Below are 25,483 nucleotides of genomic sequence, written 5' to 3' on the forward strand. Positions count from 1 at the left end.
AAAAGGAAATAATGTGCATTAAACAAATGTAACATGCACTCGGTGGTGATCTGCTGTCCGCGCGCATCAGGTTTAGTCCATGCTGTGTCAAATGAGCGCAGTTGCTGTGCTGTCAAACTCCTCTGTCATTATAAGAGCATCATTAGAGTTCATGCCCCACCCCAGAGCCGTCTGTAGGACAGATGCTCATTGGCATGAATATGAAAATGATTTCTAACAAGAAAACACATAGACATACTGTAGGCCTATTTGTTGCAGCTATGGTGATCTCTAACCTTTTTAAAATAGATTTCCCCCGAGATGAAAATCCAGTTGCTAAATATAGGAGGTAAATATAGCCTTTATCAGTGTGAACCGTTATAAACATTAGTTTGCCGGTTAACCCTTCATGCTCCTCAGTCAAGACGTCAAAAATGTAGAAAGTTTTTTTTTTTTATTTTTTTATTAAAGGGATAAAATGTTTGCTTGTCATCATTTACTCACCATCAAGTGAGTACCCAAACCTATGAGTTTCTCTCTTCTGTTGAAAAAAAAACAAAAAATAAATATATAGTTCGAAGAATGTTGGAAAACCCTGCCGGTAGCCATTGACTTACATAATATTGAACTACTATTGGAGGAACATGAAGACTTTATAAAAAGTATGTTGCTACTGGCAGCTGTTTGGTTACATATTCTTCAAAATCTTCAGCCAAAGAAATAAAATCATACAGGTTTTGAACAATTTGAGGATGAGTAAATGATTGACACCATTTTCGTTTAGGAACACTTCAAGAGATTTTCACATGTTGTTCCTCTACAACATAAATTAAACAAAGTGACTTGTGGATTTTTGTTACTAAGTAAAAGCATTCAAGCAGTTGGATTCTCTGTTGTAGCTGATTTCCTTTTTAGCAGCTTGCACATGAACATATATGGCTTAAGGATTCACATTTAGGCCTATATGGTGTGACTGTGTCTAATGTTATAGAACAAAAAATGTTTCAATATACACAGATCTTCACCTAAGAAGTTTAATTTGGTTAAAACAGTAAATTTTTCATTAATTTTGACAATATCATTTAATTTACTCAGAAACCCTATGATAAAACACTTTTCTAAACTTGGGTAAGAATATTCTATAAATTGTAAATTATAGTATTGGAGTAATTTTTTTAATTGGAGTTTTGGAATAATCTTTTAAACTGAAATGTATGCCGATATCTGTACTGCTATCACAAGTCGCCTCATTTCTCAACTACTGTATAATAATGAATACATCTCGCTGAGTCAATGGTGTGACGGTGTTTCTTTCTTGTGATTGGCTGAACAGACGACACGCAACCACTGGCGTCATCTGATTTGATGCGCTACTGGCCAATCATTGCATGCTGGGGGCGGTGCTTAGACCACCTGGGCAAGTTCCTAAACAGCGTGTAATATGCAGATGACAAATAGTGTGTGAGCAAGTGGGGAAACCGCGTTAAATAGCAGTTTATTAGACAGCGCTAATGCATGTGGTTTGATGCTCGTCCGCTGTGAATAATAATAAAAAAAAGCGTATGTGAAGTCAAAACCCAGCAACAAGCTCCATGCGTTTTTAAATTGCATTGTAATTAGGCGATTCGTGATTTAAACAAGCTGTCGGAATGAATCCGTTATTATATTTGGGAGGGTTAGTTGTCTTGTTTTTGGTGTGGATTAAGGTGAAGGGCTTGGAGTACGTGATAGTACACCAGAGATGGATCTTCGTTTGCCTCTTTCTGCTCCCCTTGTCAGTCATCTTTGATGTGTACTATTACCTGCGCGCGTGGATCATCTTCAAGATGTGCTCAGCACCCAAGCAGCACGACCAGAGAGTCAGAGATATCCAGAGACAGGTAAGTTATGAATGATTTTTATGTTAGCCTACATACTTTCATTAATAACTTAATATTTTATATACGTTAGTACTGCCAAAGGTATCTTCAAGTATGTCTATAGTCTTTGAATATAGTCTTTGGTATTGATGATAAATCATTATGCATTACAAATTAGAAATGCATGTAATATGAATGAATATGCATGAAAAAACAAATAAATGTGCAAACGGCTTGATCTATAAAGGTAGTTTTTCTCTCTTCAAATAAATTCTGATTGAAAAGAAATAAAATAATTGATGGTACAAAAAAGTCTCTCTGCAAGTTATGGAGTTGCGAAAGTAGGGGCGTGGCTAAAAGTGACTAACACGCCCCCTACATTCGGCACACAATGACAGGTGCATCAGCAGGTGTACTTATTGTTAACTAAAACAAAATAGTTTTTGGTAATTTTACTGTGGTTTTGCTGAATCAGTGTAAAAAAAAAAAATTATTGTATAAAAATGATGAGACCTCAATGCAATCTGGTTTGAATAAAATGTGACCATGTAACATTTTCAGGTGCGAGAATGGAAAAAAGAGGGAGGGAAGAAACATATGTGCACAGGTCGTCCAGGATGGCTGACTGTATCTCTCAGGGTGGGAAAGTACAAGAAGACGCACAAGAACATCATGATTAACATGATGGACATTCTGGAGGTGGACACAAAACGGCAGGTGGTTGTTGCCAGATATTATTATTATTATTTTTGACAATAAAACCGTTTAAATCTCTTCTTTAATTTAAAGGAATAGTTCAGCAGAAATAACCATTTGCTGACCATTTAACTCACTCAGGCCATTCAGGATGAAGATGTGTGTGTTTCTTCATGTGAACAGATTTGGAGAAATGTAGCATTACATCACTTGCTCACCACTGGCTCCTCTGCAGTGAATGGGTGCCATCAAAATGAGAGTCCAAACGGCTGATAGAAACATACAATGAAAAGTGAGGAAATTTGCAATTGTCAAAAACAACAAATCAAACTTTTGTTGCTTTTTCCAGGTGGTGCGTGTGGAACCCCTAGCCAACATGGGTCAGGTGACTGCTCTGCTCAACTCTATTGGCTGGACCCTGCCAGTGTTGCCTGAACTCGATGACCTCACAGTTGGTAGGTTTTATGACAGAAGCGAATAAACAAGTATTTAATTATCCCTGCATCATTCACTGGATGTTTTGTCTAAAACAACTTACTTTGCATTTGAGGATGTGGCTCTGTGGTACATTTTCTGTAAGATAGTAAATCTGAATATTAATTACTATTAATTTCAGTAACATACATACACATAAAGGGTTCTCATATTTTTTTTCTTCTTTTGCACCGGTGTTAAGTCTGTTTATGCCTGATTGTTACCAGGTCTCAGATTACAGCAAAACTCTTATTTATGTGGCGTCTAGATGCATTTGATAATTTTCTGTTCGGCACACAGTAACACTTCTCTCCATTTAGATGAAGACTGTAAATCATCTCTGACCTGTATAATCTCGTTCTTTCTTTCCGCATGCACCACAAGGTATTTGTTTAATGTCTCTGAGCACTTGCAGATATTCGCTTTCTTCAAATGGAGCATAACGTTCTTTCCTGATCAATATTGTATGCCGTGTGTGGTGCATCAGAGGCTACTTGTAATCAGGTTATGGATGAGCATTGTCCCTGTTTCAGTGAGGCAGATTAGATTAGGGCGGATACGGGTCCTATTGCTGAAAGTGTTTATAGATCTCAGAAAAGAGCGCTCATCGGCGGAGAAATGTTTTACACAGACTTTCCTTCAAATTCATTTGTAATCCTGTAGAGACACATTGGAAAGGTGTGTTGTGTTTGTGAAGTGTTGAACGATAGGAGATTTTTCTGGCCACATGTATTGATTCCTATATCTTTGATACTGTAGGGACTGTTTGAAAGCGCTCGTTTTATACAAAACCATACCTTAAAGCAGTTTAGAGTGCATCTGTAATCAAAGGTCAGTTATTGGACTTTTGACCCTTCCCTTTTATTGCCCAGTTGGCACTTTTCACAAATAACTTTTAGATTTTTTATTTTTTTTTAAGCTTTAGAAGCAAAGAATGTTGTAGCGAGACCTATTTAAGTTATTTATGTAACAGAAACATAAACAAACATATTAGTATTAAAAATTGTACTCAGACAAAACACAACAAAAGATTTATGTGCATATGTAAGTGCATAGATTTAAAATAATCTTTAGACAGTGATGGAACATGGTAATTTGGCTAAAAACATGTAGTTGAAAGAGAGTATTGCATTTTATAACTAAGAAAAGGGAATGAAATTTGAAAGACACTGTAGAATATTTAACATTTTTAATAAACATCAAAATTAGCCTATATATATATATATATATATATATATATATATATATATATATATATATATATATATATATATATATATGCAGTTCAAATCTTGTTCCATTTTTCACTTTTATAAAAATTGTATTGACTGTAGCCTATTTATCATATATTACATAGTAAATTTTTGTCACTTTGAAAGTTTTCAGGTTTATTGATAAAAACATCGATGTCAGAAATATGTCCCATGCAAAAATAAATTATATTTCAATCTTCACTAATTGTTAACATGTTGTTTATAGTTCGTTGTTTTGAGCCGAGATGAAACTATATGAATATATAGTTCTGGTTCAATAAACTATACAGTTGAAACAAAGTTTCAAAGTGTGTGTATTTATTTATTTAAAGATACTTATACTGTGCCATTGAATACTATAACAAAAAATAAATGCTATTCTATTAAACTTTTTTATCAGCGATAATAATAAATGTTTCTTGATTATACCGGTAATATTAAAATGATTTCCAAAGGATCATATGACACTGAAGACTGCAGTGATGAGACTGAAAATTCAGCTTTGCCATCATAGGAAAAAAAAAAATATTTTAAAATTAGTGCTGTCAAACAATTAATCGTGATTAATCGCATCCAAAATAAAAGTTCTTGTTTACATAATATATGAGTGTGTTCTGTGTATATTTATTATGTGTATAGAAATACAAACACTTGCTTGTATATATTTAAGACAAATATGCTGTTCATATATTAAATATATTTCTTTATAATATAAATATATAATATATGTAATTTTTTCTAAATATAGACTGTATGTGTGTGTATTTATATATACTGTACATAATAAATAAACACATTCATATACAGTGCTGTGAAAAAGTTTTGCCCCCACCCTGTTTTTTTATTTCAATAAATACAAAATGCAGTTTTGAAATAACTATTTAATTTCAAGGGAAAAGGCTGTCCAAACCTTCCTGGCACTACGTGAAAAAGTAATTGAACCCTAAATCGAATAAATGGTTGTGCCACACTTTGGAGCAACAACTGTAGTCAAGCGTTTGAGATAAGTCTTTCACATCGCTGTGGAGGAATTTTTTCCCACTCTTCTTCTCAGGTTTTCGAGCATGAAAGGACTGTTTAAAGGGGGGGTGAAATGCTATTTCATGCATACTGAGTTTTTTACACTGTTAAAGAGTTGGATTCCCATGCTAAACATGGACAAAGTTTAAAAAAATTAAGTTGTACGTTTGAAGGAGTATTTTTGTTCCAAAAGTACCTCTTCCGGTTTGTCACAAGTTTCGGAAAGTTTTTTTCGAGTATGGCTCTGTGTGACGTTAGATGGAGCGGAATTTCCTTATATGGGTCCTAAGGGCACGTTTGCCGGAAGAGCGCGTGCTCCCGTATAGCAGAGCAGAGAGAGCACAACAGACTTCACTGATCAGAGCGAGAGCTTCGCGAAATGTCACAAAAGAAGTGTGTTTTTGGTTGCCAGGACAAGACAACCCTGCACAGATTACCAAAAAAAAAAAAAAACAGCATTAAGGGACCAGTGGATGGAGTTTATTTTTACAGAGCATCAACGGAGTTGTGCAAGTGTTTTTGTTTGTTCCCTGCATTTCGAAGATGCTTGTTTTACAAACAAGGCCCAGTTTGACGATGGATTTGCGTATCGTTTATTTCTTAAGGATGATGGAATCCTAACGAAAAAGGGTCACGATCGTGTGTTGGAACCACAGGCGGTGAGTAAAACTGCTTCAAATATCCCTGCCTCCTTGTTAGTGCGTCCGCTTGGAGCGAGTCGTTGCTGGTGCTGCTCTCGTTCAGTTTCAGCCTCTGGATCTGATTCTGGATCATAAATATACGCTGAATCTGACTGTTAGCCATGGTTTGTTTTGGTTGGTTTTGTCCTCACGGTGTCACAGCTTCCAAACTCTCTCAACTCAAAAGCCTACTGGCGCTCGTGATTCTTTAGCTCCGCCCACACGTCACGCTTCCAGCCGGTCATGTTTTTCCGGGAAAAATCGGTACAGACTATCTTTCTCTTATGAATATAATAAAACTAAAGACTTTTTGGAGTTATGAAGGATGCAGTACTACTCTATAGGTACTCAAGATTAACAGGATATTGAGTGAAAACGAGCATTTCACCCCCCCTTTAATGTCAAGCCGCAGCATCTCAATCAGATTTAATTCTGGACTTCGACTTGTCCACTCCAAAACCTTCATTTAGTTTTTCTTGAGTCATTCAGAGCTGGACTTGCTGGTGTGTTTGGGATCATTGTCCTGCTGCGTAACCCAAGTGCGCTTGAGCTTGAGTTCACAAACTGACGTCTGGACATTCTCCTCCAGGATTTTCTGATCGACTGCAGAATTCATGCTTCCATCAGTTATGGCAAGACGTCCAGGTCCTGAAGCTGTAAATCAGCCCCAGACTTTCACACCACCCCCAACCATGTTTGACTGTGGCTATGAGCTTCTTTTTATGAAATTATGTGCTGTTTTTACGCCAGATGTAACGGGGGACACACCTTCCCAAATATTGTGTCTCATCAGTCCACAGGATATTTGCTCAAAAACTCAAAGATCAAGATATTTTTTGGCAAATGTGAGAGGAGTCTTTGTGTTCTTTTTGGTCAGCAGTGGCTTTTGTCTTGGATCTCTTCCATGGATGCTGTTTTTGCCCAGTCTCTTTCTTATTGTTGAATCATGAACACTGACCTCAGTTGAGGAAAGTGAGGGCTGTAGTTCTCTAGATGTTGTTCTGGGTTCTTTTATGACCTCCTGGATGATTCGTCGTTGTGATCTTGGAGTAATTTCGGTAGGCCGGTCACTCCTGGGAAGGTCCACCACTGTTCCTAGTTTTCTCCATTTGTGGATAATGGCTCTGACCATGGTTCGCTGGAGTCCCAAAGCCTTAGAAATGACTTTATAACCCTTTTCAGACTGATATATGTCAACTATTCTGTTTCTCATCTGTTCTTGAATTTGTTTAGATCGTGGCATGATGTGTTGCTCTTTAAGCTTGCTTCACTTTGTCAGACAGGTTTTATTTAAGTGATTTCTTGATTCAACAGCTCTGACAGTTATCATGTGTGGGTGTGAAATTTAACCCCGCTTTCTAAAATAATGTGGTTAATCACAGTTATTCGTGATTTAACAAGAGGGGGCAGTAAATTTAATGGGTTTTTTTCACGTAGAGACAGGTGGGTTTGGACAGCTTCTTTCACTTAATAAATTAAATCATAATTTAATAACTGTATTTTGTATTCACTTGCATTAGCTTTGTGTAAAATTAAAACTTTTAAGTGTGACAAATATGAAAAAAGAGAGCAAAAAGATGACCGCGATTAATCATTTGACCGCTCTTTAAAATGCATTAAAATAGAAAACAGTTAATTTAAACTGTAATAATATTTCTCACTATATATATATATATATATATATATATATATATATATATATATATATATATATATATATATATGTATATATATATATATATTATTATTATTATTATTATTATTATTATTATTATTATTATTATTTATTTATATTTTTCAAGTAAATGCAACTGTGTTGAGCTTTAGAGACTTACTTTAATCATACCTTTGAACAGTAGTATAATATTAAAAGTAATATTAAATATTTCATTCAGTTGTATTCTAAAGGTCATTTACTCAAGAGACTGTCCCTCAGGAATGTCTCATGTTGTGTTCAGGTGGGCTGGTGATGGGAACAGGCATCGAGTCTTCATCTCACATCTATGGCCTGTTCCAGCACATTTGTGTGGCTTTTGAGCTGGTGTTGGCTGATGGTAGTCTGGTCCGCTGCACTGAGGTGAGCGCGTTGTTACAGATTATTTCAAACAAACTTAGACATGTTAAAACAGATGTTTTCAAATTTGCTCACAGAAAGAAAACTCGGACCTCTTCTATGCCGTTCCCTGGTCCTGCGGTACTTTGGGGTTCCTGGTTGCAGCAGAGATCCGGATAATCCCAGCTCGCAAATGGGTGAAGCTTTGCTACGAACCTGTACGAGGCCTGGATGCTATCTGCAAGAAGTTTGCAGAGGAATCAGCCAACAGGGAGAACCAGTTTGTGGAGGGACTGCAGTACTCTCGGGACGAGGCTGTGATTATGACGGGCACCATGACCGATCACGCAGAGCCTGACAAGGTGATAATGAATATCTGTAATGCAAATTTTTTTTTTTTTTTATGCACTTTTTCTTTGGCCCAGTTGCTTCTTGCTGGGCCTTTGAGGAGCCTACATTTCCAGTAGCACTGGAACATGTTTATCTACATTTGAACACCACTGTGTTATCATGGTGTTTAATTTTGTCTCTGTTTTTCTCTGTCTCTTAGACTAACTGTATAGGCCACTATTACAAGCCGTGGTTCTTTCGGCATGTGGAGGGTTTCCTGAAACAGAACCGTGTTGCAGTGGAGTACATTCCTCTCCGGCACTATTACCACAGACACACCCGCAGCATCTTCTGGGAATTACAAGTATGTAATGTACAAGTATGTAATTACAAATGATGCTGGAAAATTTCACTTAACAACACAACTACCAAATTATCTTCTCATCTTTTTTTTATTTTTATTTTATATTTTGTCTTTTTGTTTTTTTAAAAATAACAGACACTGATTTTCAGTGGCTGTATAGTGTCATATTTCAAAAATGTTCAGATGGTTGTATAGAGAATCAGATTAACTTGATTTACAGCAATTATTGTTTTTACACACCATACACCACCATTTTAAAGTTTAGGGTTATATGATGTTATGCTCACCAGGCTGTTTGTTTATTTATTTTTTATTTAAATTTTATTTAAATACAGTAATTTTGTTTGCGTGTACATCCAGCCGGTTTTATATATATATATATATATATATATATATATATATATATATATATATATATATATATATATATATATATAATTTATTTCAGATAACTGTCATTTGGTTTTCTATTGTTTTATATAATTGAATGGCATTTTTAATTATAAAGTAGTTCAAATGTCTAAATATTTTTGGGACCGCTCTGCGTTAACCTGTACAGATATTATAATTTTTGCATTCATTATTCTAAATTTTCATAATTATCCTTTATCCATTTTCTTTTTCAACGAGTATCCCAAAATACAACCATTTTATTTATTCTACTCCACTTTAATGTGAGGAGTTTAGTATTCGATTATGATCTCCACAGTTATGAAAATATGTAGCTGTATGATTAGCGTTGTATTATGAATGGATCTCTAGGGATTGCATCTTATATTATTAATATCAGACTCTTATTGAGAAAGCCTATTACAAGTTTTAACTTTCAATTTGGCTTTTGGTTTGTGGTGTACACTTAAAGTGTATCAAGAGTTTGAGACACTTAGTCAGAAGTGCACTTCCTCCTCTTTGGTTCCATTAGCTGGCATTTTTCACTTGTCCCATAATGCATAGTTATGGGCAAGACTATTATCCTTCTCTTCCATCTTAATCAAGCCAGGTTTCTCTCTCTCTCTCTCTCTCTCTCTCTCAACCCTTCTCTTTCACTCTCAAACATACTCAGTTTCAGCATACACAGTTTCGATGCATTATATCCACTGAAGCCGTCCATTAGCTCCAGGAAGTGTGCGTTGTCTGTTGAGAGACAGGACTAGTCTAACATTACTCAATAAATTATGCAGCTAAAGCTAAAGATGTACAAGCTTAGAAGGAGTGTCTTTGACTGTAAAACATGACTTTTCTGAACATGAAGAATGCTGTATGTATACACATCTACTTCCTTTAGTTACTGAACATATTGATTGGTCATTTCTTTTCTGTCATCTTTTTCTATATCTTGATCTCCTTATCCATGTCATATTATTTTACAACCTCTATTCCTTGTCTATCTTTCAGGACATCATTCCGTTTGGGAATAACCCATTGTTCAGGTATGTGTTCGGCTGGATGGTTCCTCCGAAGATCTCTCTACTGAAGCTCACTCAGGGAGAGACCATCCGCAAGCTATACGAGCAGCACCACGTGGTGCAGGACATGCTGGTCCCTATGAAGCACATCAAGAGTGCCATCCTACGCTTCCACGAGGACATACAGGTGAGACGCCCAAACACACACATAGATATGCACACATTAGGTGAGAACTGATAGCTAATCGCTATAAATGTATATAGTTCTGTATACGTTTTATTATTACAATTATTATTACTTTAAAGTGCTCCTAATATGGATTTTTTTTAAATGACCTTTCATGCAGTGTGTAACACAACTCTAAGTGAATGAAAACATCCTGCAAAGTTTTAAATCTGAAAGTGCAGTTTTATAAAGTTATTGTCTCTCAAATAAAAGTCGATTCTGAATCATTGAAATGAGTCGTTTTTTTTTTTAACTAAACCGAAACCGTTTAATGTTGACGTCAACATGAAACATTAGCATATTGCCCACCTAGTTATTGTTTTTCCCGCAGTGGGCTGAATTAAAATGCTAATTCATTCTTTACCACTAGGTGGCGCTTTTGTAGTGGTAAAAATAGCGGTTTCCCCGGTAACGCTGTACACAAAGCAGCACAGCGCTCACAAACGCTGCTTTATCAGGCTTTACAGGCTCATGATGAAATGAAAATGAAACCAATCGGATCAATCACCAAGTGCATATTATAAGACAATTAAAGCATTTTTTGTTCTCGCATGCATGTCAACCTGTCATTGGGGACTCCCAAAACCAAAATATGAACGTTTCATTACCCATAATGGGGGCGCTTTGAAAATATATGAATGCATTTCTTAATTATTAATAACTGTTACATTATTATTTCAATACACACTAAAGCCTCACTAAGGAATTGTATATTTATTTCAAGTGAAAGCAGGCATCAAAATGTATTATACTTTAGAACAAAATGTGCCCGCCTGTTCCAGTAATGTTCACCACAGACCTTATTTTACTCAAAAATCGACAGCTGCTATTCTGAAAACCATTAGAAATTCTTGGGGGAACGCATGACTTGAAAAGCTTACTCTCTTCCAGGTTTTATTACTACAAGCTGAACGGCTCTAGAGCAGCCAAATCAGAACATTGTCTGTGATGGAAAAAGAGACAGTATTACGAATGCATCAAACATTAAAACTTTTTTTTTTTGGAAGTATTAGTTTTATTCAGCAAGGATACATTAAATTGATCAAAAGTGGCAGAAAAGACATTAGTAATCTTACAAAAAAATTTTTTACAAATAAATGCCCTTCTTTTGATCTTTCTATTCAAGATCCTGACAAAATGTAACAGTTTCTACAAAAATATGAAGCAGTACAATTGTTTTTAACCACATTAGTAAGAAGAAATAAATGTTTAGATCTGCAAATCAGCATGTTAGATTGAATGAAAGCTGGAGTAATTCAGCTTTGAATAAATTACATATTTAAATCTATTAAAATCTATTTCACAATATTGCTGTATAATAAAGTGATTGGATGTGCGACACTTTGTTGATGGTTATGTGTGTGCTGTAGGTGTATCCTCTGTGGCTTTGTCCCTTCATGCTGCCCAACCAGCCAGGAATGGTGCATCCTAAAGGAGATGAAGATGAACTGTATGTTGATATCGGAGCGTACGGGGAGCCCCAAGTCAAACACTTTGAGGCCAGATCCTCCACACGGCAGCTGGAGAAGTTTGTCAGAGACGTTCATGGGTCAGTTATGACTTCTCATCTTTCCGTTATTTGGTAGAACCGCATAAGTTCAACAACCTGTTTATGAAAGAAAGGTGTTTAAAATGCAATTGCTGAAGTAATAGTGGAGGGTACTGTATAACACAAGTCCTTCCTTCCATTCATTTCTAGATTCCAGATGCTGTATGCTGATGTATATATGGAGCGTCAGGAATTCTGGGAAATGTTCGATGGCACATTGTATCATAAACTCAGAAAGCAGCTCACCTGTGAAGATGCGTTTCCTGAAGTCTATGACAAAATCTGCAAGACCGCAAGACACTGAATAAAAAAAAAACACGAAAGGTGTGACCAGCAGAACAGCTGAAAAAAACTGTACTTTTGTTGAAGTAAATGAACACATTGGGCAAAAACTCTTATTTCTTGAAGGAGCACCAGCTAAATTTTTAACCGCCTTGTTGTATATCTATGTTTAAGACAAAAAAGTAAAGGCCCTTATTATTCCTAAGGTTTAATACATGCTTAGATTTATTAAAACAATATATAATACTTAAGAGACAGTTTTTCTAGTGCATTCAAATGTGAATAAACTATAAATGAAACTATTTTAGAGTACTTTGCATAATGATCTTTTAAGCATTATATAATTATTATTTTTATTATTAGAAAAGAGTTACCAATGGTTATTGGTAATTATAATAAATATACATACATATATATATATATGTATATATATATATATATATATATATTCCCAATTTTCCTACATTTGTGAGTGTTGCCTACCTCAACAGTCATTAATTTTTTAGATGTATTCAAAGGGATATTTTATCTACTAAAACCACAGTATTTTTGTCTATACAGTTAAAGTAAAGTACAGTTACTGTTATAGTTGGTTACATAGATTAGGTTACTTTAGGTCTATGAACAAAACAATAACTATACTGTATTTGTGGCCTTCTGAATGTGTTTTTGCCCTTTTATACTGCATTCACGGTATATTTCTGTATTTGTATTTTCACTGTACTGAAAGAGTTATGGATGTCACATAATTAGCAGTCTCAACAAATCCATCAAAATGAATAATTTAACTCCTCTACAGACTGCTGTGCTGTCAGTAACAGTGAATTTGGCTCTGATCATATTCAGTGAACCTCTAATAATGGAGCTCTTGGAAAGTTTTCCTGTTTTCTATGGTGGTGCTTAATGTGTATTGGTTGGGTTGAGTGGATTTATGGCCGAGGAACATACGCTATGGAAAACAATCATCCATCTGCTCCAGATAAACATTAATGGCTCCCAGTCTCTCCTTGTAACGTGATGCCGGCACATTATGATGTACCTTGTTCAGCAGTCATGTCCTTGTCATATTAACTGACATCCTTGCTTCAAAAGAACTTTTCTCTTTTTGGCCACATTATTAATATCCCCTAATTTTATAAATATATATATATAATTTTTTTTAACTTTTTTTTTCGCGAGGGGCTCACTTAAGTGCGGCAATGTCTCCCTCTAGTGACTGAATGAAGCATGTCTCCCTCTAGTGACCGAATGCTTCATTCATATCGTTTCTTTCTGGTGCCTGTGAAGTTGAGTAGTTTCTTCTGCATAAGATCTTGATATATATGGGAACATGAGCATGTCATAAGTATATCACTTACACAGGTTAATATTTTAGGCCTTAAAAAAATTTATTTTTCAGAAATTACAATAAAAATCTTCCAGATGCACAAGCAAATTATTTCATAAAATTAAATGTGTATCTCTAGATAACTGTACTGTAGGTTCCTTCAGTTTGAAGGACTAAAGATATCAGTTTTGTGCCCCAAAAGCTTCTCCGTAGACAACTTAGAGATTTGTGTATCACAGATAAAATACAAAGTTGTCTGTTACGCTACACATTAACAAACCCACTCAAATATTTTTGCTTGAAGTTCCTAGTGTTTTTAGGAGTCACTGATGTTGTTCTACTTCGGTTGCACATAGTAATTGCTGTAAACTTATGCCCTGAACAATTGTTCATCAAAGCAGTGACAACAGTGAAGAAAGCGCCCAAGAGAATTAACCTGTCCTTTGCTCATTCACACCCATTAAATAGAAAGCAGTGACGTGTTAAGCACTAATTAATCCACCAGTTTGAACATGCCATATAAAGGCACCGTGAGAATAAACGCTGTGATTATTTACAGGCAGAACAGCTATGTTTAAGGACTTTCTCTGTTAACTGGTCCTTTGTTGTGGTGAACAGCTACTGACATATCAGATGTTTTGTACAAGAATATTTGTCAAAAAAAAAAAAGCAAATGATTTCCTTATTGTAAAACTACAACTAGTTGTAGTAATATTGTGTGTGTGTGTCTGTCTGTGTGTGTGTGTGTTTATACACTACCAGCCAAAAGTTTTTGAACATTATGATTTTTAATGTTTTTTGATGAATTGTTTTTGCTCTCCAAGCCTGGTTTTGGTTGATTCAAAATACATCAAAATTAGTAATATTGTGAAATATTTTTACTATTTATAATAACTGCTGTCTATTTTAATATATTTTACAATGTAATTTATTCCTATGATTTCAACACTTTATTTTTAGCATCATTTCTCCAGTCATGATTCTTCAGAAATCATTTTAATATTCTGATTTGCAGCTCTTTTATTATTATTATTATTATTATTATGCTGAAATCATCCGAGTAAACTATTTAGGTTTCTTTAAAGAACAGAAAGTTCAGAAGAACAGCATTTATCTGAAATGGAATGTATGTATAGATTTCTTTTTTTTTTACTCCAAGCTTTTGAATTGTATAGTGTATATTAATTTTACAAAAGCTTTTTATTTTAGATAAATGCTGATCTTTGGATCTTTCTATTCATCAAAGAATCCTGAAAAACAATGTTCTCAACTGTTTTGAATATTGATAATAATAAAAATAATTATAATAAACATTTCTTGAGAAGCAAATAAATTAATTAAGATTTATGATGCTGAAAATTCGTGTGCGTGCGCGTTTTTAAATGTACAAACTAGAAACACATTTTCCATTCAACAATAATTACAATAATCAAAAAAACCCGTTTACATACACCACGCCCGCCAGTGTACAAAACCACGCCCAACATAACGACAAACCACGCCCACTAAACCACTCCGACCGCTTTGAATGCCGAGTGCGCTTAAACCCCGCCCACCGTTCCGAGAGTTACTGCGCCGCACACTGGTTCCTCCTTTTGTCTCACATTTATGGTGTTGCTGCTGGCCGTGACGCGCAACCGGACATCGACGTTTTACATAGTCAGGGTGAGCGCCTGGTAAGTAGATCGACATCATGGAGACAGCATGTAGCAGTAATGATATCTAGTCAATGATAACCAGGTGTAGCTTTCACACGACGCAATAGAAATGACGTGCTACGAGAGCTCGTCTGTCTCATATTGTAAGTTGGTGCCAATTCAAATAGGAAACAAATTTCCTCTGTTGTTGAGTTTCTGTGCTTAATCGGAAGCTTTGGAGGTTTGGACACAATGGCTGTATCTGAACTAGTGAGCTGCCTATATTGACAGCGCGTGTGTACTCAGAATGAGCCAAAGATGTAGTCTAGTAGACAGCGTAGTATGTTTTGAGACACAGCCCACACTTTCTGGACATGGCGTTAGTAGTGAATCAAGAGTAGTTCACTTACGATTCTTAAAGTGACCCTTCACCCCAAAATATGCTATATTTATAAATTTGTTATATATTTACCATCATGTCTATGTGGAGCACATGTTAGTTAGATTGACAGTCTCTGTCATGTCACTTTCTTGGCACATTTTTCCATACAATGGAAGTGAATGGTGACAGGGGTCAGGGTTGCCAAGTTATGTTATACTCATTCTGTGAATTGTATTTAAAGTGAAAGTGACATTCAGCCAAGTATGGTGACCCATACTCAGAATTCGTGCTCTGTATTTAACCCATCCAAAGTGCACACACACTGAGCAGTGAAAACACACACACACACACACACACACACACGGAGCAGTGGGCAGCCATTTATGCTGCGGCGCCCCGGGGAGCAGTTGGGGGTTTAGTGCCTTGCTCAAGGGCACCTAAGTCATGGTATTGCCAGCCCAAGATTCGAACCCACAACCCTAGGGTTAGGAGTCAAACTCTCTAACAACTAGGCCATGACTCCCTCTTTGACTGAGATGCTTGTACTGAAGTATTTCACCCATTTTATATTCTACCATATTTGTTGTACAGAAGGAGCACTGGTCGTAAATCGCTTGACTTTTTTTAAGGCTGTTTTTTATTATTACTTATAGCCTAAATAGTGATTTTGTGTAAATTGTGATTTGTGTAATGCATGTCAATGACTGTAAAATATATATTTTAAGTATGAAATTAGCATATTAGCATAGTTTTTATGTTAGGGCTTGGGTCATTGGGCTGTTTTTCGTTTAGTTATGATTGGCCATTTGGCTAGTTTTGTTACTTAGATCTGGCAACCCTGACTATTGTTGTCATTCTTGGTTTGGAACAACGTGATTGGGACAGGATGTAAAAAAATTAATAATAATAAGTTGTTGTTTTTTTTTCAGATTTTAAGAGTATTCTCCATTTGTCTTGTTGCTTTGTTACCACCACACAGTAGTTTTCAGTCAGTGTGCCTGATATGATTTATATTAGGTGGCAGATCTTATGTAAGAAGGTTTGTTTCATTATGGTGTGCTCTGTTAGTCATGTGGGTGAAAGGTGATCACCTCCACCTCTTTTGTTTATAAGGCAGGGTTTGTTTTGATGTGTGCATCACATCAAGTACATGACTTGATACATTAAAATTGTTATGACTTCTAAGTCTTACATAAATCTAGTGTAATTTATACACTACAACAATAAGGCTGACGTCATTTTTGTGTCAAACCTTTATAACAGCATGACCGTGAGTGAGGGAGGTGAAAGACGATAGTGTGCCTGTGACAATGTCTACAGACCGAGAGCCTCCCGTCACTGCCAAACTCCTTCACCTCGTGTTTCTCTCCACCTTCTGGGGAATGCAGATATGGGTCACCTTCATATCAGGTAGGTGTGGTCACTGTTTTTCATTGCTTTTCACTGGTTATAGATCATTAATAGAGTTATTGTAGTGTTGGTTACCTCAAAGTCTTTTAGAATACGTTTTAAAAAGTTTCTAGATTCAGTTTATAAACTTTTTTTTTTTTAAGTTTAGGATATACTTAAAAGTACATTTTTAAATCGATATGATTTAATAATATTTTGTCATGCCTTAAAGAAGTATACACCTTTTTAGATGCATTGACTAACATCCTAAAGCACATGTAAAGTACTTCATTATAATTTGAACGGGATATTACGTGTAAAGTACACAAATTGATTGTACTTAATTGCAACTTGAATACAAATGTCAAATTACAAATATTTTCATGTATGACATACACATTTCAGCAGAAAGGAAAATTAAGTATATTTTAGTTTAACAAATGCTTGTCTGTCAAAAATGCACTCTAAAGTTTAGTTAATTGCATTTAACAAATTTAAACTATGATGCATTTATTTAATTGTAATGACATGCAGTTCTCAAGATTCAGTTTGCACTAAAGAATAATTATTAAATATAGCTGCAAGCAGCGATGGCGGGCTCAAGCCACCAATGCCATCACCACCCCGGTGGCATCAGGTAAACTGTGCCCAGCGGGCACATGCATTCACAATATCCCTCTGGCAGTGAGGTTTTAAAGGATAGAGGGGAGCGTAGAGGGGAGCGTGCATTTGCAGTGGCTGGGCCACGACTCTGGAATACCCTGCCTTTAGAGATCAGACTGGCCCCTTCCTTGTCTATTTTTAAATCTTTGCTAAAAACTTTTTTATTTTCCTTAGTGTACTGACTACTGTGTTATGCTACATTTTGAAATGGGTGGTTTTAAATTTTTTGTCTGGTCTATTGTTATGTATGTGTAATATTCTTGCTCTTATGTTAAAGCACTTTGGTCAGCCAGGAGGCTGTTGTAAATGCGCTATACAAATAAATTGAACTTGAACTAGAACTTGAACTTGATATGGCAGTTAAAGGGTTAATCCGAATCATCTAGACTTTAAAATCACATTCACAGAACAATATATATATATATAACTTTAGTAACACTTTACAATAAGATTTCATTTATAAACATTATGTTAACATGAACAATATTTATATAGCATTCATTCATGTCAGTTAATATTCCAAACTTAAACATTAAAACATTGTTTTATTGTGATTTTTTTCCAAGCACATTTTACCAATTCCAAACCATATCAATCTTAATAACTACCATTATTTTTATTTAATCATTTATGAGTGCTATACAATAGTCCAGGAAAGCTGGAAGAGAAAAACAGGTCAAGAAGAACTGACAAAAGAATTGCAAAAGAATTAGGAATTAATGTGAAGATAAATTTTTAGTCAATTCTGCAAGACAGACTTTCAGGAAAGGAGGTGGAATAAAAATGAGCTCCTAAATCTTAATCCCAGATTCTGGAAGATATATTCCTCAAACCATCGGACAAGAGAAGGTGGTGCTGGTCCTTCACGAGTCACTCTAATCTGTTCATAAAGCCTATATATAAAGTCTTAATATATAGTATTTCACAATACTTCATGGTATTCTAATTAAATAATTTTTTGGAATCTTAGATCTCTCAGAACCTGACACATTGTAATTCTGAGACTCCAGGAAAGTGGCAGTTCTGTAAAATGTTGGCGCTGGAGACTAAATGCTCACTGATAGTTTCACACCTAATTCACTTAAAACACACACACACAGTGACAGAGGGACAGAGTGACATCAGATGTATGTTTTTTAATTTTCTGTCATCCATATAATGTTGTATAGTCATGAAACTATGCATATTTCCTCAGAATGACTTGTCTTCTATGTGTACATTTTTTTGAAGTGTTTAGAAGCTGCACTTTTTTTTACTGGTTCCTTTTTTACTATTATTTCAAAAAATCACCACGACAAAACCATTCAAGCTATCCAAAATTCATTCACACCTGTTCTGTAAGATTAATTCTTTAAACAGTGGTAAAAGAGGATGTGGTGCTGAACCTTCAAGAGTCACATAAAACGTATCTGTCCATAAAGCCTATTAAGAATTATTCTTAATATACAGTTCACAATACTTCAGCTTGTTATTCTAATTAAGTGAGGGTCATTTTATCAGTAAAATTCCTAAAATACATATTATTTTATTTGAAAGATTTCTATAAATTATTTAAATCATACTCGTTTCTCCAATAATTATTTAAAAGTAATCCTATAGCTCCCTCTGGTGGCCATTATAGGTACTAAGAATTGCAAGCTTGATTTATAAGTTATGATAGTTTTAATTTTATGCTGGCTCTTGAAAATGATAAAGCTATGAAACTTACTGTGCTTCCTTCAAATGAGGACTTCTACTTATATAAAAAATTATGAAGAGTTAGAATGAAAAATTTTAAAGATATAGTAAAATAACTATTGTATTTTTTATGTTACTTTAATAAATCTCTATGGCAACACCATTTAAGGTATCCTAAACCCATTCACAATTTAACATCTCAGTATATTGGCATCATGTTGAAAAAGGAGTATGGAGTAGTATGAGGAGGAGTATGAATTCATTTACAGGCTGATTTTATCATAAATCCACAATAAAATTTCTGAGTTCTGTATGAATCTGTGTTGTTGTTGTTTGTTTATTTTTATCTTTTATTTTTCATAGGAAGATAACTGACCCTTTACTCTCCTTTTTAATAAATGTGCTTATAAACCAAGGACAAGCTATTTATAGCTGTATTTATAAACTGCTTACTACTGACTATTAATTTTGGGACAAGGCTTTATAAAGCATGAACTGACTATTTACTAATGAGTGCAGTTATTATAAAGTGTTATCAATGAATTTGCTAATGTTAACAAATTAGACATTATTTTACAGTGTTATCAAATCCTTAAATGACTCATAAGCATTTGTGAAAGTTCTGCTTGCATTACAGCTTAGTATTGATCTGTGAGCTGAACAGATTTACTGTTACATCTATGAGATTATGTAAATTCAAATAAATATAATGTCACAGGATGTCATAGGTCAGTATCAAATGAGTTTGAAATTATTATTTGCAGCACAAATAAGTTTTTTTTTTAGGATTTTTAAAAATCCCTAAAACTGACAGAAAAAGGTTAAGGCCTAAGCTATTTCTATGTGAGTGGCTAAATTTATTTTTGTTTTCATAATTGTAATACACAAACTATGAAATTATATAAAATGTATAAAAAGGTAAATAAATAAATACGCACACATTAAAAAAGCAGCCAAGTCGAATGAGTTTCCTTTTTTATATAGATTAAAATTGAAGACAGAAGCAAGTGGTAAATGTGGTCACTTTAATATTCAAATCCAGTAGATCCAGTTTATGTTCACGTGGCTGTTTTCGTTTATATTCGCCAAGCTATTATGTATTTTGAAATAATCTTGTCCGTTATGTGTTCGTTCGTACGACGAAAGACAGAAACCTGCAGCTCGAGAGATATGTTATTCTGCCAGTCGCGCTTTCAAATAGTCTTGCACACTTAAACGAGTCACAAACACCTGCATTTAGCTCTTGTAGTGTTACAATGGGTTTATTGTGTGCATTTGTGGTAATATTTTATTTAAAAAAGCTCTTAAACAAGAATAAATTCGTTTGTTTTGAGCTCGACACTGTACGCGCTGATCGGAGGCGTGATTTCAGATAGGCAGCTGCAAATATTTCATTTTCACACAAACAGTTCAAAAACATCTGAATTTAGCTCTTGGTGTGTTCTAATTGGTTGATTGTGTGATATCGCTGTAATAATTTATTTTTAAAAGCTTTAAAACAGGAATAAATTCGTTTTTTCTGAGCTCTTTACTCCAGACGCTCGTGATCACAGCGGTGATTCATCTCTCCTATTTCTCACGTATCTCTGGCCAGAAATAATTTATCCATGAGCCCTGAACCGGTAATAATCAGATATGTTGGTTTAGCTTGTCAGTGTGAATTAAATCTAAGTATGTATTTGTATTTTTAACCGATTTAAAAGTGAAAGTAAAAGTTCGGGAATTGAACCTGTAGGGGCGCTATTTCTCTCAGACAATGGAAGTCTGAAGCACATATACTCAAACAGAGGGACAGAGTGAGATGAGATGTCTGACAGTTTTTTAATTTTCTGTTATCCATACAGTGTTGTAAAGTCGTGAAACTATCCATATTTACTCAGAATGACTTTTTTTCTGTATGAAAAAAGGTTTTGAAGTGTTTGGAATTTAAAAATGCAGGACAATTAATAATTCCATTTTTATTGTCATTTAAAAAAATCACCATGACAAAACCGTTCAAGCTATCCAAAATCCATTGGCAATTTAAGTTGTTTAAAATGTTTTGGCATCATGTAGACAAAGTTTGGTGTGTATAGTGTTACTCTCCTCTGAGCAGTATGCATTAATTCACAGCTAAATGTAAAAAAAAAATCCACATTCAAATCAAAATAGCTGACTTCCTGTTGATCGTAGCTGATGACTGTGAATTAGAAAGTTGTCCGTGTTGATAAGAACAATTTTTGTACCGAGTTTGGTGTCTGTAGCTAAAACTAACCCCCCCACTTTTGACAAAAGGTGGCGCTATAGAGTGCCTCTTCCACGCCCTTTTAAAAGCTTTTTCCATTGTCTAGCTATCAAGAATACTGATATGTGTTTTGAGTTTCATGTAAATCTGAGGTTGTTATCTGCCTCAAAATCACCATAACAGAATATTCAAGTTTGACACGTTGCCATGGCAACAATATATAAGATATCAATATCCCCACAACAGATTTACATCGGCCATGTTTTGTCATTATTCTGATGAAGTTTGAAGCAAATCGAGTAAAAATAAGATGCTGAATTCAAAGCATTTTGGAAATGACTCACTTCCTGCTGCCAGTTGGTGGCGCTATAACGTTGACTCTTAATAATCACATATATACGATCGGTATCATACATCGAACAAACCGATGAAGTTTGATCAAACTCAGGCAATGTATGTGGATGTTATTAGGCATTTCCTGTTTCTCATTTCTCGCCATAAGTTCCACGCCTCGCCACGGGCAAACCGTTCGAGATATCAAAAATCCCCTCGCAATTTTTCATCCTCAATGTCTTGAGATCATGTTCACCGAGTTTCGTGGCGAACGGGTTGAAAACCTCAGAGGAGTATTTCAAATTCCAGAGCATGTTTTTTTTAAACAGCCCTGAATAGCTGACTTCCTGTTGGGCGGAGCTTATGACATAAAGTGTGAAAGTTGTTCAGCTCAAAGAGATCTATAAGTGTACTGAGTTTCATATAAATATATGCAAGTGTGTGTGAGCTATGGTTCATGATTTCTGACTGCGTTCCAGGGGGCGCTGTAGAGCCCCTGTGCCACGCCCGGGTCCCAGTCTCTGTGGCGTCCTGTTGGCCGCAGATTCCAATGTGTGTGGCAATTTTCAAGAGTTTTTGAGCATGTTAAGACCCCCAAAAACCCCCGGAAGGTTTAATAAAAAATAAAAAAAATAATAATAAGAATAATCCTTAGAAGAACAATAGGGCTCTTCGCCCCTTCGGGCTTGAGCCCTAATAATTATTATTGTTATTATGAGTATTTTATTTCCACAAGTACTGTTTCTAAACTCTTTTTCTAAAGTGTACTTATTTTTCACAAGTATAGTTTTATATGTGAAACTAATATAATGTTATAAACAAGGTTTACGACATCCAAAATCCTTAAGATTAACTTAATTTTTTTTTCTTTTCTTTTTGTTCAGGCTTTGTAATGGACAACCATCTAAACCGACACACGTTTGGCTTCATCCAGAGCCGGCTCTTCCCGTTTTACTTGCATATAGGCTCGGCCTGCGCTTTCTTCAACCTCACCATCTTTGCCATGTACCATCCTAGTAACATGCTGGATGACAAAGAGGCCTTCCAGGTATTTAGAACCTACTCTACTGTTCTCAAGAAAAGATTCCAAAAACTTGAGCGGTCCATATGATTTGAGCAGATAATAAAATCTTCTAAAGTCGTGTGATAGTTTTCGGGTGAGAGACACCTCTAAACAACTTCCCTTCATCTTTATGTGAGCTGAGAACCAGTGTGAATGAATCATTGAATCAGTGGATTTTCTGAATCAGATTTCAGACTTCATGAATCGAGCAGCTCCAGCCATCCAAGATCCAGATGAGTTTGTTACTTCATCTGAACGGATTTGAAGAAATTTAGCATTACATCACTTGCTAACAAGAGAATTCTCTACAGTGAATGGGTGCCGTCAGAATGAGAGTCTAAACAGCTGATAAAAACATCACAATAATCCACCAGTCCAGTCCAAGTTAATCAGTGTGTTTTTAACTTCCAACCCTTGCTTGTAACACATTCTCCAAAAAAAAAATTCTTGTTAAATGGAGGAAAGAAAGCCACACAGTTCTTAAACAATACAAGAGTAAAAAGAGTATGATTTTTGGGCGAACTAACCTTTTCACCTTTATGTAATGTGACAGACTTGGTTCCCTCAGCTTTCTGTTTTTCCCCTAGATCTTCATTTTTTTCGTCTGTGTGACGGTGGCGGCAGTGAATGCCCAGTGGTTTGGTCAGATGACCTCTGAAATCATGGCGGACATGCACCTGATTGAGCAGGCCTGTGGATTGGGTCAGGACATCGGGCTCTCGTCCAATCGGGAAGCGTACGCCAAGCTCTGCGAGACAGACCCCAAGTATAAAAAGCTGAGTGGTCGGCTGTGGCTGTATCACCTGCTGTCCTCACTTTGTAACCTCTGCTGTATCGTATGTAATGGATACAGCTTATATTACCTGGCAGAAAACCTCACCACACTCTGATGACCTTACTGCAACATAGTGGAGTTATGCTCCCACAATGCAATGCAAACCTTTGGTTAACGTCTGTGTGACTCGGGCAGCGATGACTTGCTCTCAGGTACTGGATTACCTCTTGACAAATCTGGTTATTATTATGATAGATAGTCTTTTTCTATCTTTGCTGTTCTAGTTTTAGTTTAGACATATGATGCATAGAGAAGATTTTTTTGTTTGTTACAGATCATGGCTGTGCATATTTAAATGATAGAATGTTACACTTTGCATGGTTGAGAAAAAACTGATATGCAAGTTTAAATGGACAAGAATGGGAAGTGGAAGGGATATTCTGAAAACCTTTCTTGACGTTCTAGAGTTCTGGCACATATTTTCGGTTTTCTTTATGAAGGCAACCTCACTCTGTCACAAAGTGGTCATATTATCTCATCCTGTTCTCCTGGATTGGGTATGAATGAATCGACATGTTTGCGCACAATTTCTCACTTCCACATTTTAACAGGGATGAATCCGTAAATCATGCTCTCACCTAGATGTAGATTTAGAATTCTGTTGCTGTTTGTTGAAGTAGAGGTTAAATTAAATGCACCCAGCACCAGTTGCCCCACAGAATGGAGTTGAGCATGTTCTACAAGTATTCTTTAATGACTCACAAACACATATTCTTTTTTTATACTGATTGACAATGTCTGTTGTGTAGTATTTAATCAGTGCACTGGATACACAGGTGACTATGCGCTCATCTAATATAGTCTAATGTGTAATATATTCTAAGGTAAAAAATATATAATACTTAAATACATTAAATAAATGTATTTACATAAACAGACAAATAAATACATTAATATCAAAAACAAAATTAATACAAACATTAATATAAGTGTGTTGAGATATATATATATATATATATATATATATATATATATATATATATATATATATATATATATATATATATCCTATTATTATTGTTATTCACACTATAAATATATACTTCTGTTCAAATGTTTGGGGTCAGTTTTTTTTTTGTTTGTTTTTTGTCTTTAAGACTTAATTCCACAAGGAAGCAAATTATCAAAATGATTATGAACTAGTGCTGCCAAATGATTAATCGCTATTAATCGCGTCCAAAATAAAAGATTTTGTTTACATAATATATGTGTGTGTACTGTGTGTATATTTATTTTGCATATATAAATACACACATTTGCATGGATATATTGAAGAAAAATACATTTGGTTTATATATTTAATATATTTATATAGAATATAATTTATGTAAATATTTTACAATTATGCTGTATGTATGTGTGTCTATATATAAATAATAAATATACATAGTTCAAATACATATATTATGTAAACAAAAACTTTTTGGAGGCTATCAATTGTTTGAAAGCACTACTATAAACACATTTATAATGTTGCAAAACATTTCTACGGGAAATAAAAGCTGTTTAAAAAAAAAAAAACACTTGTTAAATCAAATAACTCTGGAAAAACAATCATGGTTTTCACAAAAATACTGGCACAATTCTTTTTATTTTGATCACCAAATCAGAATAATTTCTAAAGGATCATGAGCCTTCACTGGAATAAATGACATTTTTAAATGCATTAAAATAGAAAACATTTGTTTTAAATTGTTTTTATTACACTTTTAAATCAAGTTAATGCAGCCTTATTGAGCTTAATAGATGTAAAAAAAAATTATATATACTGGTATATATATA

General features: G+C 35.0%; 2 protein-coding genes across 3 annotated transcripts; both read left to right on the forward strand.

Annotated features, from left to right (window-relative positions):
* The first annotated feature begins 1,421 nt into the window (after window positions 1-1,421).
* On the forward strand, window positions 1,422-12,473 carry LOC113121083 (delta(24)-sterol reductase). The gene is made up of 9 exons (XM_026291317.1): window positions 1,422-1,859; window positions 2,400-2,555; window positions 2,884-2,989; window positions 7,920-8,038; window positions 8,113-8,376; window positions 8,565-8,708; window positions 10,104-10,301; window positions 11,711-11,889; window positions 12,040-12,473. The coding sequence occupies exons 1-9, from the start codon at window positions 1,629-1,631 to the stop codon at window positions 12,191-12,193; spliced, it is 1,551 nt and encodes a 516-aa protein (XP_026147102.1). The 5' UTR covers window positions 1,422-1,628; the 3' UTR covers window positions 12,194-12,473.
* A 2,581-nt stretch (window positions 12,474-15,054) lies between these two features.
* On the forward strand, window positions 15,055-24,620 carry LOC113121084 (transmembrane protein 205-like). Of its 2 annotated transcripts, none has more exons than XM_026291318.1 (4): window positions 15,055-15,174; window positions 16,781-16,927; window positions 22,688-22,851; window positions 23,454-24,620. In XM_026291318.1, exons 2-4 carry the CDS (start codon window positions 16,828-16,830, stop codon window positions 23,754-23,756), a joined length of 567 nt encoding a protein of 188 aa, XP_026147103.1. In that variant the 5' UTR covers window positions 15,055-15,174; window positions 16,781-16,827; the 3' UTR covers window positions 23,757-24,620. The 2 variants fall into 2 exon arrangements, with proteins under 2 accessions (XP_026147103.1, XP_026147104.1); XM_026291319.1 differs by having other exon boundaries at window positions 15,169-15,299.
* Window positions 24,621-25,483: the final 863 nt, after the last annotated feature.

Source organism: Carassius auratus, chromosome 20, assembly GCF_003368295.1.
Source record: "Carassius auratus strain Wakin chromosome 20, ASM336829v1, whole genome shotgun sequence".
Taxonomy (NCBI): Eukaryota; Metazoa; Chordata; class Actinopteri; order Cypriniformes; family Cyprinidae; genus Carassius; species Carassius auratus.

Coding starts and splice junctions, on each gene's coding strand:
- LOC113121083 (XM_026291317.1), top strand. CDS start 1,629: ATGAATCCGTTATTATATTTGGGAGGGTTAGTTGTCTTGTTTTTGGTG. Junction 1,860..2,399: donor TCAGAGATATCCAGAGACAG/GTAAGTTATGAA, acceptor TAACATTTTCAG/GTGCGAGAATGGAAAAAAGA. Junction 8,709..10,103: donor GCATCTTCTGGGAATTACAA/GTATGTAATGTA, acceptor TCTATCTTTCAG/GACATCATTCCGTTTGGGAA.
- LOC113121084 (XM_026291318.1), top strand. CDS start 16,828: ATGTCTACAGACCGAGAGCCTCCCGTCACTGCCAAACTCCTTCACCTC. Junction 16,928..22,687: donor ATGGGTCACCTTCATATCAG/GTAGGTGTGGTC, acceptor CTTTTTGTTCAG/GCTTTGTAATGGACAACCAT. Junction 22,852..23,453: donor ATGACAAAGAGGCCTTCCAG/GTATTTAGAACC, acceptor TTTTTCCCCTAG/ATCTTCATTTTTTTCGTCTG.